Consider the following 16549-nt stretch of genomic DNA (forward strand, 5'->3'; position numbering starts at 1 on the left):
ATGGTGGTGCTACTGTTAATCTCCTACCACAATCTTTTCTAAGGAAACTTGGTATTTATGAATGTGATTTGAAACCACATAATGTAGTGCTCACTAATTATGAGGGATCTACTGGACAATCTCTTGGTGCTATCGAACTAGAATTGGTAGTAGGAAGCATAACCAGAGCAACTGTGTTTTTGGTAGTTCCTTCTAAAGCCAATTTCAATGCATTATTAGGGAGGGAATGGATCCATGCTGTAGGTGCAGTTCCTTCTACAATGCATCAAAGGATTGTGATTTGGAGGAAAGATGGTTTGGTAGAGAATATTGAGGCTGATCAGAGTTATTATTTCAAAGCTGAAGTTGATAATCAAGATATCAACAAAAAGAACTTTGACAAACAGCTTCAATATATTGCACCATTCATGGAAAATGATGCATCAAGTTCTATGACTAAAGAAGAAAAATTCTTTGTAAAACTTGCACCAGAATGGGGTTTTCGTTGGAAAACTGCATTCGACGATGACTTCGTAGTGGTGAACAATGAAGATTGCCATGAGAAGATACCTGTAAAGGAAACAGATTTGCTGAAGACAAGAAGTACTTCGTACAAGAGGGTTACTGATGACCAAGGATATTCAGCAAATGGAATCTCACCAACTGGGTGGGATATCAATAATTGATCAATGGTTGAGCCCAACATATGGGAAAAGATTACGGCTTATGTAGCCGAGAAAAACTTCGATTTGGCTGAAACAGCCAAAGAAGAAGAGGTCTTCGATGCTTCAGTAGAAAATAATTCTGATGACCTCGTTGATGATCAAAAATTAGACTGTATTTACGATGATGAACCTTTGGGTTTTGAAGAAGATCCAATGGAATCTACAATAAAAATGAAGGCCCAAGATCCTCTTGAAGAAGTGGATATAGGAGATGGTTCTGTAAAAAGACCAACATACATAAGTTCAAAGATTCCTAAGAGCTTCAGAGATCGAATTGTGGCGCTTTTGAAAAATTACAAGGATTGCTTTGCTTGGGATTATCATGAAATGCCTGGTTTGAGTAGAAAGGTTGTAGAGTTGCAATTGCCAATCAGGACAGACAAGAAACCAGTGAAGCAAATTCCAAGAAGGTTTGCACCAGAGATTCTACCAAAAATAAAAGAAGAGATCGAAAGACTCCTCAAATGTGGCTTCATCAGACCTGCAAGGTATGTTGATTGGTTAGCTAATGTAGTTCCTGTTAAAAAGAAAAATGGAAGTATAAGAGTTTGTATTGATTTTAGAGATTTAAATCTCGCCACTCCTAAAGATGAATATCCTATGCCAGTAGCAGAAATGTTGGTAGATTCTGCAGCAGGTTTCGAATATTTGAGTATGCTTGATGGTTATTCAGGTTATAATCAAATATTTATTGCTGAAGAAGATGTTTCTAAAACAGCATTTCGATGCCCAGGGGCATTAGGATGTTATGAGTGGATAGTAATGCCATTTGGTCTTAAAAATGCTGGTGCTACATATCAAAGAGCAATGAATTCAATGTTTCATGATTTAATTGAAGATTTTATGCAAATTTACATTGATGATATTGTTGTGAAATCATCTTTTGAAAACAAACACTTAGAACATTTACGTTTATCATTCGAAAGGATGAGACAATATGGATTAAAAATGAATCCATTAAAATGTGCGTTTGGTGTTTGTGCAGGTGATTTTTTAGGATTTGTTGTCCATAAAAAAGGCATCGAAATCAATCAAAATAAGACTAAAGCTATAATGGAGGCTAAAGCACCCTCTACTAAAAAAGAGTTGCAGTCTTTATTAGGCAAAATAAATTTCCTCAGAAGATTTATATCTAATCTAAGTGGCAGAGCACAAGCATTCTCGTCATTACTTCGATTAAAGAAAGAGGAAATTTTTAGATGGGAGCCTGAACACCAAAAGGCATTTGAAGACATAAAGTCATATTTATCTAATCCTCATATTCTTTCACCTTTGTTGAAAGACAAAAAGATGAAGTTATATATAGCATCATCTGAAAGAACTATAGGGAGTATGTTAGCACAAGAGGATGAAAATGGTGTAGAAGGAGCCATTTATTATCTTAGTAGAGTTTTAAGTGATGTTGAAACAAGATATCATCCTAGTGAAAAATTATGTCTTTGTTTGTATTTCTCATGTGTGAAACTTAAGCATTATATAAGACCTTCTGATGTTTATGTTTATTCCCATTTCGATATTATTAAGCACATGTTATCTAAACCTATTCTGCATAGTAGAGTTGGTAAATGGGCTTTGGCACTCACAGAATATTCTTTAACTTATCAATCTTTGAAAACTGTGAAAGGCCAAATAGTGGCTGATTTTATTGCTGATCATTCCATTGAAGAACCTGTGACTGGGGGCATCGAAACATTTCCATGGACATTGTATTTCGACGGGTCTAGTCATAAAAATGGTTCTGGAATAGGTATAGTTATTGTTTCACCAACAAATGAAGTAACCAAATATAAATTTCGAATTAGCCAATATTGTTCGAATAATGAGGCAGAATATGAAGCCTTAATAAATGGTTTAGAGATTTTGCTCGAACTGGGGGCAAAATGTTTAATTATTAGAGGTGATTCTGAATTAGTAATAAAGCAAATAACAAAAGAATATAAATGCCTCAAAGAAACTTTGATAATGTATTACACTATAGTTAATGCATTACTTAAACATTTTGTTCAAATTGAAGTTCAACATGTTCCTAGAGCAGAAAATCAAGAAGCTAATGATTTAGCTCAATTAGCTTCTGGATACAAACTTTCGAAGGAACAAGAGCAAGAGGTTATTGAAATTAAAACAAAGCGTAATTCGATAGACATTGTGCCTAACAAATTGTTAAGACCAAAACTTGGGGGCATGGAAGCATCTCAAGGATACCTTCAGAGTGCAAAATTTTCTGAAATTTTGGTCATTAACAATTTGGATGATAATGATTGGCGAAAACCCATAGTCAATTTTTTGGAAAATCCAGATGGCACAACTTGTAGAAAAGTCAAATATAGAGCCTTGAGTTATGTGATAATAGGCAATGAATTATTTAAAAAGACTCCAGAAGGAGTTTTACTTAAATGCCTTAGTGAAGCAGAAGCATATTTGGCTGTATCGAATACTCATAGTGGTGCTTGTGGTACACATCAAGCAGGCCATAAAATAAAATGGCTTTTGTTTCGACAAGGTGTTTATTGGCCAACCATGTTAAAAGATTGCATAAATTTTGCTAAAGGTTGTAAAGAATGTCAAGAACATGCTGGAATTCAAAAAGTACCAGCTAGTGAATTACATTCAATAGTGAAACCTTGGCCATTCAGAGGATGGGCTTTAGATGTAATTGGGGAAATCAAACCTAAGTCATCCAAAGGCTACAAATATATTTTGGTTGGAATAGATTATTTCACTAAATGGATAGAAGCTGTTCCACTAAAAGATGTTACTCAAGATGAAGTTATAAACTTCATTCAAAAATTTATTATTTATAGATTTGGCATACCAGAAACTATTACTACAGATCAAGGATCTGTATTTACTGGTCGAAAGATGGTAAAATTTGCTGAAGAAATAGGATATAAATTGTTGACTTCAACACCATATTATGCTCAGGCAAATGGTCAGGTAGAAGCAGCAAATAAGAATTTGATTACTATAATCAAAAGAAAAGCTAGCCAAAAGAAAAAACCCAAAGAATGGCATGAGTTTCTTTATGAAGCTTTATGGGCAGTTCGAACTTCTCCTAAAGAATCTATAAATACTACTCCTTTTCGATTAACATTTGGCCATGATGCTGTATTGCCAACAGAAATCTTACTTCAATCTACTCGAATTCAAAGACAAATCAAAATTCCAACAAATCAATATTTGGATATGATGTTGGATGAATTAGTAGATATTGATGAAGAAAGATTAATGGCTTTAGAAGTGCTTACAAAGCAAAAAGAAAGAATAGCAAAAGCCTATAACAAAAGAGTTAAATCGAAATTATTCCTGCAAGGGGACTTAGTTTGGAAAGTTATCTTGCCTATGGCTAAAAAGGATCGATGTTTAGGAAAATGGTCTCCTAGTTGGGAAGGACCATGGAAAATTCTAAGAGTTTTTTCGAATAATGCGTATGAGATCGAAGAACTACAAGAAGATCAGAGAATTCTACGCATAAACGGTAAATATTTGAAAAAATATAAACCGATGTTACAAGAAATTAAAATTACACAAGAGTAATTTGATTCGAAATAAAAACTTGGCATTAATTTAAAAATGCCAACTGATGGGCAGGTTACATCGAAATGCTTAAAATGGAAAAACCATTACAAAAGAAAACATAAAATACTTAAAGACTAAAAAGCATTTAAAGATGGTTTTCACCATTCAGTTACAATCCCAAAACGATCGAGAAACCAGCGAATTTCCGTATCGAGACGACACCTGAAGCAAGCATTGACCAAGTAGTATTCATGATCTGGCCCAGGTAGAAGTGCATACCAGCCTCCAATTCTCCCATCTCCTGCACAGTTGTGGTAGTTGTTGCAAAAACGACGCCTAGTAAGCCAAATAGGCATGGGCCTATTCCACCAAGGACAGCAAAATCGATAAGTTGAAGTCCCTCCCAAAATGTCGCTTCGAAATTCTGCCAATCGATGTGTCCATGCAAGATCTTCGAAGTCTTCGAGGATGTTTTCTGGCATAGGCATGGAGAGTGCATTGATGAGAAGACGGTAGTACCTTGCACTCAGAGAGCCAGTGGCGTTGATAGCAGTAGTGAGGAGGCGTTTCATTTCTTCAATGTTTGGATTAGCATCCAACATGTGTTGAGTGCTTCGAAGAATACAGAACATGGCGTTGCCATGATTCCAGAGTCTAAGTTTAATAGCAAACTTAGAATGAGCCACCATAGCATTGTTGTACCATTCATTGGGGTCGTAGAGGAAGTAGAGGACATCATTTCCAAAAGCCCTAGAAACTTCAGAATCCTCACTGACACGCCAATGCCTGCTACTGGTATGGCGAAAGGCGAAAAGATCTTTCCTGCTTTGAGCAGCAATCTTTGCAGCAATCTTGACTAAAAGATCATCACTCAGATTATCAATGGTGGTCATGATGATTTGGGAAAGAAAGCTTTGAGTAAGAAGGATTTTTCAGACGAAGACGAAACAAAGAAAAGAGTGATTTTTATAAAAGGAAAATCATATTTATAGGGGAGGGAAGTTGAAAGAAGTGGTTCAATCAGACGGTTCTTCTTGCTTTGAAGATGATGACACGTGGGAACAGTTATTCTGATGGCCAATGGTTACTTAACTTTGTAATCTGAGGGAAGTTTTAAAGGTTTTCTTTTAAAAGGATTAATCTGTGTTAAAAGGTTATTTATTTGTTTTATTTCTTTTCAACTTCCTAGACAAGTTTAACTTGTTGGGTTAAACAAAAAAGTTACTTTTTTGTTTCCTCATCATTAAAATGTCTTGGAAATTGTTCCAATCTTATTTGGATTTAAATAAAATTTGAATTCGATATAAGAAAATAAGAAAGGAATTTCGATGATTGAAAAGAAATTGTCATTCGAAACAAAAAATGGTCCATAGAATTGTTATAAAGACATTACAGACCAAGATATTCGATAAGGCTGAAATAAAATAAAAGTCTTAGAGAATAAAATAGAAACAGAACTAAATCTCAAATGATGAGATGAGTTTCTCGATTTGGCTCTTGTATTCAGCCAGTTGAGTATCGAGAGCATGGTTGTCACTTGCAAGTTGAGCAATGGTAGACTCTAGTTCCTTGGAGAGCTTGAATTTGTTAACAGCTTCATTGGCTTCTTGATTTCTGGCTTCATCCTTAGCCAAAATTTCAGCTTTCTGAGCTTCCAGCTCTTTAATCTTGGCATCGATGTCAACCACTTGCTGCTTCGCATTGTTTCTTTCTTGCTGAAGAGTTTTAAATTTTTCTTGGAAGAATGACAGTTCGATCACAATTTGATCATGATACGCTTTCTTCTCTTCCATTTGAGCTTGATCAGTTTTCCTCTTCTGGAAGTTTTGATTAGCACTCTCCAACATTGGTTCAAGATAGTTAAACAGGTTTCGAAATTTCGAACCAGTTGGGAGAGCACCAAGCTTTTCAAATAAACTCCTGATTTCAGCAAGAGCTCCAGCATCCTTTTCAATCAACTCTAGCAAGTTGGCTTCGATGATCTTCTTTTGAAATTCTGCTAGCAGGTTGTTCTTTGAAGTCTCAGAGGGATTTCCCTTGGATGAATCAGAAGTTTGGCCAGTGCTAGTTGAGAAAAGAGTATTACTCTTAGCTATCAAGGCAAAAGCGTTGAAAGGATCATCTTTGGCCAATCGATCGATTTCTTCCAGATCGATCATAGGAGTATCTTGTTGAGCAATCATCTCTGCATCACCAGGAGCATCTTGTCGAGTAGTGATTTTTGTATCTCCAGTAGCAAAGTTTGATACATTATCTCCAAGGGTGGGTGCAGAATAAGATTGATCATTGTTGAGTGATTCATCATTTACCAAGTCATCAGTGGGTGTTTCTGTTTGTTGTTGTTGAGAAAGATTCACTTTAAGACCTTCTGGACTGCTAGCATCATCATGCTCATCTTCTTTGTCTTCAGCAATTGGTGAAGTGGTCTTCGAAGAAGGAAGGTCTTGCCCATGTTGTGATGGATTAGCTTGTTCTTGTTCGATACCCTAAAAAGAATAAGATAAATGCTTAAAACAAGGCACTTAGAAATATTTCGTATAAAATATGGTTTTGATAAAATACCTTCGAACCATTATCACCAACATGTGAATGAGCACTAGAGTGAGAATTCTTTCGAAGACGTTTGAATGGTTTAGATGGTGAGATGGTGGGAGAACCTTCAAAAGCTTCCACTTCGACTTCCTTTTCTTGGACAAGTGATATTTGTTCTTGTTTTCTTTTCCTTCTTCCTTCAGTATTGACTTTGGGAAGTGTTACTTTGGAAGCTTCGATCTGTTCTTTAGTTATCTCCACCTCGTCATCATCATCAGAGAGATCGACAGTTGCTTGTTCTTTTTTGTTCTTCGATCTAGAAGGTCTTTTCGATGAAGTTGTTTTCACTTTGGGTTCCTTTGATTTAGGAGGTTCCTTCGATGCAGCCTCAGATTTCTTCGATTCAACTTCTTTAGTTTGGGAAGCTTTCTTTTTCTTCTTGTCAGACTTGCTTTTTGAGGTGTTCTGGGTGCTGGCATCATCGAGCTTTGTTTCTCCTGGAGTTAAAGGCAAAGCTGAAATATGTGATTATACAGATAAGTACTATTTTTTCTAAAAATAGTATTAATATATTTTAGTAAAGGAAAAAATCATACCCATGATACTGGGAGTTTCGATTCGAACTTGGGATAATTCATAGCCAAGTTCACCACTATATTGATATAAATTGCATTTAGCATAGGTTACTAAATTATTCTGTGGGATTTTGAAATTATAAAGTAACCATTTTGGGTATGGTGGCCTAAAGGCCAAAGCAAGATTACAAGATGGAAATTTTGCTAGTCTCATTTTCTTTTCTAAAACATAAAGATATTTATTGGGTGTTCCAGGGGGAAAAATTGTTTCTGGAATTTTTTCTCGAATTTTGTCTCTCAAGGTCTGAGCAGCATAATATACTGTCCTCCTTGGATGTAAAGGGTTATATGCTGTTTGATAATATCTTTGAAATTGCTGAATTTCTTTAATGTGCGTACCTCTAGTCTTCTTGTCTTTGTTCTGCAAAGTGTGAAAAGTACTGGTCAGTTGAGGCAGCAATTCATCAGGATTCCCTCGATTGGATTGGCGTATGTAATAATTTCGCCACCATCGAAAGAATGTTTCAGAGCATGCAAATGATGTTGAGAAATATGTAGGCTCGAACACAGTTGTTCTCTTGGCTTGAATTATGGATTTCCACACAGGTTCGATCAGAGGAATTTTCCATTCACTTATACTTTTGAACAAAGAGCTAGGTTTCGATTGAACCATACCAAACTGTCTAGCTACATGGTTAAGTTGGTAACCATATACTCCATAAGGGCTACCAGGTGTAAGTCTGCTAGATAGATAGGTAGGGGTCAAATAAGCTTCCCATATAGCATTGATTTCTGTTTTGTTGGCTGTTTTCGAAGTAGTGGGAAAATCCTCTTTGAACCAGTTAGGTCCATATTTCCTAGTGGTAAATGGTGCCATTATAGGGGTGAAAATGGGACAATCAAGCAAGGTTTTGTAAGCATTCTCAAAAAGTTGTTGTGAAGATTTGTTCCCATCAGGGTGAAACATAGATAAGCCTATACCTTCAGTGGTCCTTTCTGAGTATGCTGATGTGTAAGAGGAAGGTAGGATCGAAGCAAGTTTTGATCCAAAAATGGCTAAAAGCCATAGTTGGAACAACCATATGGGTCCTGATACAACTAAATTCCCACCAGTTCGGGGATAATCTCTAAGATTATTAGTTGTATGGTTAAGGGTTTCATACAAAGAACCTAGAATCAGTTTGCTTAAACAGATATCTGTTCCTTCATGTAACTGATTAGCTAGACACATGAATTTCTTAGGGACTTGTACTGACCTTGAGCAAAAAACATGCATAAATAACCAGTAGGTCAAGAAAGCTACATGTTCATCTGCAGATACTTCAGCACATTTGGTATCATGGTTGTTAGCTATAAACAAACCATAGGCAGGGCTATCGAAATTTACTGAGTATTGAGAGGTGGTAACATCTGGATTAAAGGTGTATCCAGTTGGTTTTAAGCTAGTAAGGCCGGCCACATCTAAAAGGGTAGGAGTGAGCATTCCACATTTCAAGTGAAGGCTGTTGTTCGATGGGTTCCAAAAATGTAAAGCAGCAAATATCAATTCATTATGGTATTTTGGACCATATCGAGATATTTGGATGAGATCAAAAATCCCTTTCTCCTTCCAGAATTGTCCCTTTTGTTTTTGAACTTTGTCTAACCAAGCAATGTATTCTGGAGAAGGTTTTGGTTCAGTCCTAATTTTGGATTTTACAAAACTTAGGTCAAAAGGACCTTTTGTGAAAATTAAAGGAGGTTGAGTTTCAATACATGGAAAAAGAGAGTTAATTTCTGGAGTTTCAGGTTCTAGAGAAATGGGGCCTAAGAATGCATGTGGAGTATCAGTACAAGGGATGATTACCTGGGTTTTCCAGATAGCTTTTTCAGCTTCATTGATCTCTGGTTCGTTCACAAAAGCAGGAGCAGCATTGGCAATTTCTTCAGTGAAATCAATGGGTTCTTCGCGATTCACATGAGAAGTTCCTGCTGCGTTTGTCATTGTTTCAATGTTTTTGTGAGAAGTTGATGAATAGTGAAGATTTCGTGTTTAAAGATAGGAGTTGCAGAAAATTCGAAGTTTTTTCTTTGAGAGAATTTTGGCGGAGAAGAGGAACAGTGAAAGTGAAAATGAAATGGTGAAAAGTGAGAAGAGTAAAGGTGAGTTTGTTTCTATATGGACCTTTGATCATGACACATGTCAAGATCTTATTTTGACAGTTTTACCATTAAAAATGGCGTCTTTTCCAATATTAGAGAACGTGGCCCACTAACTAAGATTGTGGGGTCAGTATTTAAAGGAAATTTGAATTAGTTTTGAATTAAATACTGACATCATTCATTTCGATGGAGAATGTTAGTTATTTTTTTCAAAAACGTCTTTTTCTTCTTCGATGAAATCGAAAATGGCGTTTCTGGGGGGCAATTTGTTAGCCAATATATTTTACTAGCTGTAATAAATGTGGTCAAAGTATAGTTGACCTAGATTTAAAGAAGATTCGAACAGAGTGTTGTATTGAAAGCAAATTTAGGTTCGAAGATGGTAGAAGACTTCGACAGAGCAGTTTTCGAAGGTGGTTATCAACAGTTATTCTTTAAGTCAGTTTGTATTTTAAGTTTGTTTTCAAATAAGCAAAACTGTCGACTTGTGGCAGTTGTAGTTTGAATTTCAAAGAAGTGTAGTTATTTCTAGACTTAGTATAAATAGTAGTTTTTCATAGGAAAAACGGGTCACAATTCCATCATACAAACTTACACTCAAAGTATCCGTATGGAAGCGAGAAACGAGTCACAAGTTGTAATGTATGAATCTGTGTACCAACTTTTGTTTAATCAATACAATTTACCTTTTTTTCTTTAAGTGTTCTTGCACTTTACTTTATTAAGTTCGATTGAGTTCAAGTGGATTGAATTCGATTGTTTTTATCATATTTCTTATATTTTCGACACCAGAGACACAGAATTTCTAACAACAAGAACAAACACAATATGTCCTAAGATTTACTGGTTGATCTTGCAAGTTACCATTTGTAAACCAGCGGTTGTTTACGAAAATCCAACGTAAACACGCACGGGTTGAATTACCTTTTTTTCGAAATTTTTTGTTCTAGAGGAATAGATTATTACATGCAAACATAGATTCCTTAATATGCTTAAAAGCAAACTGATCCCAAACATAGATATTACAGGCATATAAGAATATGGCAGTTACTTTCAAATTGTTCATTTATCAGAATTTGAAAAACAAATATACATAAACGTAGAAGTTTGATGCTAAAGTAAAATCCTAAAGTTTTGACTTATAAGGATTCATAGATGTTTAATGCTAAAGAATGCAGTGTTAACAATTCCAGGCATCGGTGCACCTATGATCATGTATGATCCGTGCTTAATGTTGCGTGCATAAATGTTTGTTTTTCACTTGTCACCTATCCTTCAGTTACTCTGAGTTAAAGTTCCAACAACTACTCTACACTTTCATTTACTGCCATTGTCATCTATCAATGTTAAATCAACGTTCTTCTTTTCCAAACATTGTTCGCGGAACATAGAGGGTTCCAACATCTTTAATATGAAGAAATCAAATTATTAGCTAAGCATATTCTAATGTCAATATAATCTCTTACCCGAAATCCCGAGTTGATATCGACATGATGTAGTAACTTTTCATAGTAGATGTAGAAATTATTCGAGTTATGTCGATATGAAAGTTGACGAACTGATTCACGAAGACCGTAAAATAAAGCACCATGATTTACATTTATGTCAATCTCAAATCTCATCGGAGGATCATAAACAGGAAAAAACATCTTCTTCCTCGTCTCTGATTTGATTTTTTTAATGCAAAATTTTCCGAGTCCCATGTAGACCAAAGTTATTCATACTCCAGTGCTTATGTTGTAAAAATCACGCAGGGCACCACAACCTGTTGTTAGGACTATGCATCCAGTCATTCTATCGACTTTGATTTCAAAAGAATTGTGGTTATTATCCATTAGTATAGCATAGTCATCAATTTCATCGTTAAAGTCATTACCAAAGGAGATTGGCAGCATGACAATACCTTGTAGTGAATAAAAAATTGTGAATTTACAATATTAATGTGGTTCTACTTTCACAAAAATAATAATAATTTAAAAGGATAGTATCACCCACAGGGAATATAAGGTATTCATGAGGTTGATCTTGAGCTGTCATCTACACAGGAATATATATAACACGAGAGCATCATAATAGAAGCAAATTCATGAGATGTCTTTAGGAAATCAAACAACTACAATAAATACCAACAAAAGGGACCAAACACACTTTCTCAGTCCTTAACAACTTTAACATAATTTTAAAATTTGTATCAACGGCTACTTGACTCATGTTTAATAATTATTTTTAACTTATTATTGTGACAACTCCTCCCGTGTATAATATATGTTTTTAATTTTAATTAGCGATAACGTATCCCGTGTTTAATAATTATTGTCTGTTTTTTCTCTAGCGCCAACTCTTCCTGTGCATAATAGTTATTTTAAAATTTATACCAGCGACAATTTATCTCATATTTTATAATTATTTTTAAATTTTTATCAAATAAAACTTGTCCCGTGTATAATATTATTTTAAACATTGTATCAACAACAATTTGTCCTGTGTTTAATAAAAAAAATTAGATTTTTAGCAACGAAAAATCATTTGGTGTATGATAATTATTTTGAATCAACGACAACTTGGCCCGTGCATAAAAGTATTTTTTCAATTTTTTATCAAGAATAACTTGTCTCCATGTATAATAATTATTTCAAAAAAATTATCATTGACAACTTGTCCAGTGTTTAATAAATTAATGATTATTTTAAAATTTATATCAGTGACAACTTGTCTTTTTTTAATAATTATTTTAAAAATATTTTCAGAAACAACTTTTCTCGTATACAATATTTATTTTGAACTTTGTATTAGTGACAACTTGTCCCGTGTATATTAAATTAATAACTATATTAAATTTTGTATTAGAGGCTACTTGGGTCGTGTTTAATAGTGATTTTAAAATTTGTATCAACGATAACTTGTCTAATATATGCGAGTTTAAGCAATAATAAGGGAGATGAAGACTTGGAAAAAAAACTTTTTAGCAATGACAATTTGCCTTGTGTATAACAATTAATTTAAATTTGAATGAATGATAAGTTGTTTCATTTATAATATTATAAAAAAAAAAGTTGTCTCATGCATAATAACTATTATGAAATTTGTATCCGTGATGACTTTTCCCGTATATAATTATAATTTTAAAACATCAACAATGAAAAAAAAATCAATTTATAAAACATTCTCATTCAGGTATATGAGATTAAGACTATAATTTTTTTTTATTCTCGTTAAAAAGTAAAAAACCAGTCTTTGTTATAAAGGAGTAAAGCACAACCACATAACTTACAAAGTCTGCTTCGCACGGGTTGAATAACGTATCTTGTAAAAAAATTGTTCCAAAGAAAAAATAAGCAAATTAATGAATATTGCACAAACATTATAAATCTTTATCAAAATATTTATGAAAGTTTTAGTTAATTGTGTCCTATATATGTGCTTAAACGTATAATGGATGGAAAAACCAACAATAAAGAAAAATTGCAAGAAATAGATGATTGAACATCGAAATTTGTTTGAATCCTTAAACAAATGTTCATTATAAACTCAAATATGTTGGAATTATCAAAGCTAATAGAGTTGCAGGAATGGAGAGAACTTTGTGTGTAATATTTTGTATGGTTTCCACGCAAGTTTTTTTTTTATTTTTTTTTATGGTTCAAGTGAGGGTTATAGTTCAAGTGTCCATTAATAAATACCGCTATAGACTGAGTATATGATATCTCGTATAATCCATTAGATTTTAATTTGTTAAATATTAATCATGCAAGAGGTAACGAATGTTACCGAATTTTATTTCAGGATTTTTCATGTGATAGGTTTCCACTTGGGGCTGCAGCTAGCCAATGTTATTCACATCTCAAAATGTTTCGTATAATTCCATATGATATGAGGAACTTCTTTGTAAAGAAGCAATGCTTATTAAGACATTATACGGTTGCTCTAAAGGAGAGAACATGGTTGTTTTTTGTGCAAGAAATTGGAATGCACCATTCTCTCCATGTTCTATTAAGACTTTGTTGCAATACACATGATTCATGACAGTCTTTTCAAATTGAGAGGCTGCAGAGCTAGGCACACCATACCAAGTTTTATTTGCACCTGAGTGATGGTAATTTATGCTGTAAAAATAAAAAGACGAAGGTTGGATTACTAAATCCAAACCACATTTAAAACTTACAGTCATTTAAACAAATCAAAGCGATGATCTTCATAGACATTTACAAATATACTTGATATGTGTCTGCAATTTGCTGCTAACCGGTGTCCAAAGAAGTCACTTCCTTAAGTTTCCTAGGACATAGGCAGCATATAGATCCTTGGAAAAAAGGGAAGGAAAGAAAACTCATGTGTGAAATCTAAATGAATCATTTGAACACCAATAGAAAAAGTATAAACTGTCAACAAAGGATAGTAGCTCACATGGAGTGTTCAATAGCCTTAGCAGCAGCTTCAGCTAGTAGAAAGTCTTCAACATTGACTATTTTGTTCTCATTCTTCTTGTCTAGTGTGGAAAGTTAAGGACGCACAACATATATGGGAATAACACTAACAGAATCATTGGTGAAAGCATTTAAAGGGTCATGGTGAAATAAATCATCTATGAACATATTGCCAAAAATTATCAGTTCTTCATTGCAAATAACAGGATACAGTCCTCAACGAATCTTCTAATTTCAGTTTACGATACAACTGCTAAATATGAGGAAGCTGCTACATTAGCATGGTTTGGCACCCTTTCCAAACTGATTCTCTCTTCAGCAGGCATTGATTATAACTTATAAGCAAAAAATTAACTCATCCTAACTAAGAATATTGGCTTCAACAAAGGGGAGGTTAGCACATATCTTTCTCATTATCTCAACAAACCTTTTAAGTTGTGCTTTCATACTAGACTTGGCTAGCCCCTGTGAGGAGGGGCTTTTGCCTTCATTAGGTTTGAGAGACCTAGCGTTTCCACTTCCTACCCTAACTTCACTAGCTACCTTACTTTCAACGGTATAGATGCCTGAGACATGACCTTCCAACCAGTCATCATCCACAATGGTTATGGCGTTAGCATGAGCTTTGGGATTGGTCTCTGGTTATCCTGGAAAGGTCCCAGGGTTTTGAGAGGTGGAGGAGACTTGTTGTGCCACTTGGGAGATTTGAGTCTCCAACATCTTATTGTGTGTGGCAAGGGAGTCTACCTTAGAGTCGAGTTTGGAGAGAGACTCGTTTAGAAATCTAGTTTGATGCTTTAGTTCTTGGTTTTGTTTTTCTTGCCCCAAGACAAAGTTTTCTAATAAGAGCTCCAACTTAGATTTCTGAGCCGTCCTCTGATTGTTTCCATAGCCAGGTGGCGTTGCTTGTTGCCCGAAAGAGTTTGTATTGTAAAAGTTTTGCCCTTGCCTAATACCTTGGTATTGTGCATAGTTTAGTTGTTCCGGGGTCAAAGCAACACCTCCAAGCTGACACTCATCACCAGTATGACCTGTTATACCACATAATTCACAAGACGGAGAAAGTGTGATATCACTTACATACATTTTGTCAAGTTTAAGAGTTAGTGCATCTACCTTAGCAGCCAAATCATCATAGGAAGAGACTTCATACATACATGTTTCCTTCCTTGATGATGCTCCAGCAGTGTTGGCCCTTTCGTTTGTCCATTGGTAGTGATTTTGGGCCATGTCTTCTATCAGCGCGTAGGCAACAGTATAATTTTTATTCATGATTGCTCCCCTTGCAGCTGCATCAACGGTTAATTTGGTGTTATACAAAAGACCATTGTAAAAGGTGTGAATTACGAGTCACTGCTCTATACCGTGGTGAGGACAAACTCTCAACATCTCCTTAAAGCGTTTCCATGCTTCGTACAAAGACTCCCCATCCTTTTGGTTGAACCTAGTGATTTGGTCCCTTAGTTTTGCGGTTTTGGAAGGGGGAAAGAATCAGGCAAGGAAAGCTTGCCTCATTTGGTCCCATGATGTGATGGAACCCTTTTCTAAGGAGTGGAACCAGGCACTCGCTCTATCTCTAAGAGAGAAAAGGGAAGAGATGAAGCCTAACAGCCTCTTGGTTGGCTTTTATGGTTCCGCTAAGCCTTAAGAAGGTGAAGATGTGTAAATTGGGATCCTCAGCGGGGGATCCCAAAAATTGGTTTTGCTGCACAAGGTTTAAAAGTGCAGGCTTGATCTCGAAATTGTTTGCCTCGACGGTCGGGTACACTATGATAGCTGCCGGCTCCTCCATTGAGGGAGTTGCGTACTCTTTGAGAGTACGATTGTCAGCCATGGCTTTGTGTGACCAAGAAGTCAAAGGCAATCAAAGGGAAATCAAAAAAGAGAAGAAAAGAAAAGAAAAGTAAAAATAAAAAGACCTAACCGTTACCAAAGTTAATCGAAATTTGGTCAACTCCCCGGCAACGGCGCCAAAAACTTGATGCTGTAAATCCGCAAGTGCACGGTTTACCGCTGTAGTAATAAAGAGTATCGAATCCATAGGGAGTTAGTTAAATTTCGACTAAAAATAATAATGGTTAGGGAAAATCGATTTAGGGTTTAAGGAATTCTAAACGACGGTTTAAAACAATTAATAAAAGGCAACCTCGGGATCATTGGTTCATCCTATGGCTGACCTAACATCCTAATCCTAATCCTTGGTTTATGCTATACCTAATCTCTAAGGGCGAATCTCTTTAAAGTCTATCCCATCTCCTCTCGGTCTCAGGGAGTGTGTCTCTCAAGCGGTTACGCCTATTCTCATGGTTAACCCCTATTAAGATCCTTGATTGTGCGAGATTTTAAAGGCCCCAAGGTTCACTAGGCTATTCTCATGCTTCGCAATCCTTGTCTAAATTCATTTGATCGATTATCAAAACTTCATCGTTCGATTCATCGCTTTGATAATTGGGATAACGAATTAACAAGTATTAACTCTCCACGTTCGCATCCAAAGTTTGGTACTTGTTAATTCGTTATTAAGAACGGTGAATTTAGATAAGAGATTTAGGGTTACATATAAACTAGAGTTTCAGATTAGGATTGTCGGATCAAGCCATAAGACTCTCCCAACAATCCCAAGGTCAAGGGAGATTACTCACTCATGGCTAAGGTT

General features: G+C 35.4%; 1 protein-coding gene and 1 non-coding gene across 2 annotated transcripts; both read left to right on the top strand.

Annotated features, from left to right (window-relative positions):
• The first annotated feature begins 668 nt into the window (after positions 1-668).
• Positions 669-1932, top strand: LOC146902113 (uncharacterized). Its single transcript, XM_085737108.1, has 2 exons — positions 669-1192; positions 1690-1932. Exons 1-2 carry the CDS (start codon positions 669-671, stop codon positions 1691-1693), a joined length of 528 nt encoding a protein of 175 aa, XP_085593234.1. The 3' UTR covers positions 1694-1932.
• Positions 1933-15253: 13321 nt separating this feature from the next.
• Positions 15254-15360, top strand: LOC146902114 (small nucleolar RNA R71). Its single transcript, XR_015024355.1, has one exon. It is a non-coding gene; the product is annotated as a small nucleolar RNA R71 (small nucleolar RNA).
• The last annotated feature ends 1189 nt before the right edge of the window (positions 15361-16549 follow it).

Source organism: Medicago sativa, chromosome 8 (genome assembly GCF_051527215.1).
Source record: "Medicago sativa cultivar Bolivia chromosome 8, Bolivia_mono, whole genome shotgun sequence".
Taxonomy (NCBI): Eukaryota; Viridiplantae; Streptophyta; class Magnoliopsida; order Fabales; family Fabaceae; genus Medicago; species Medicago sativa.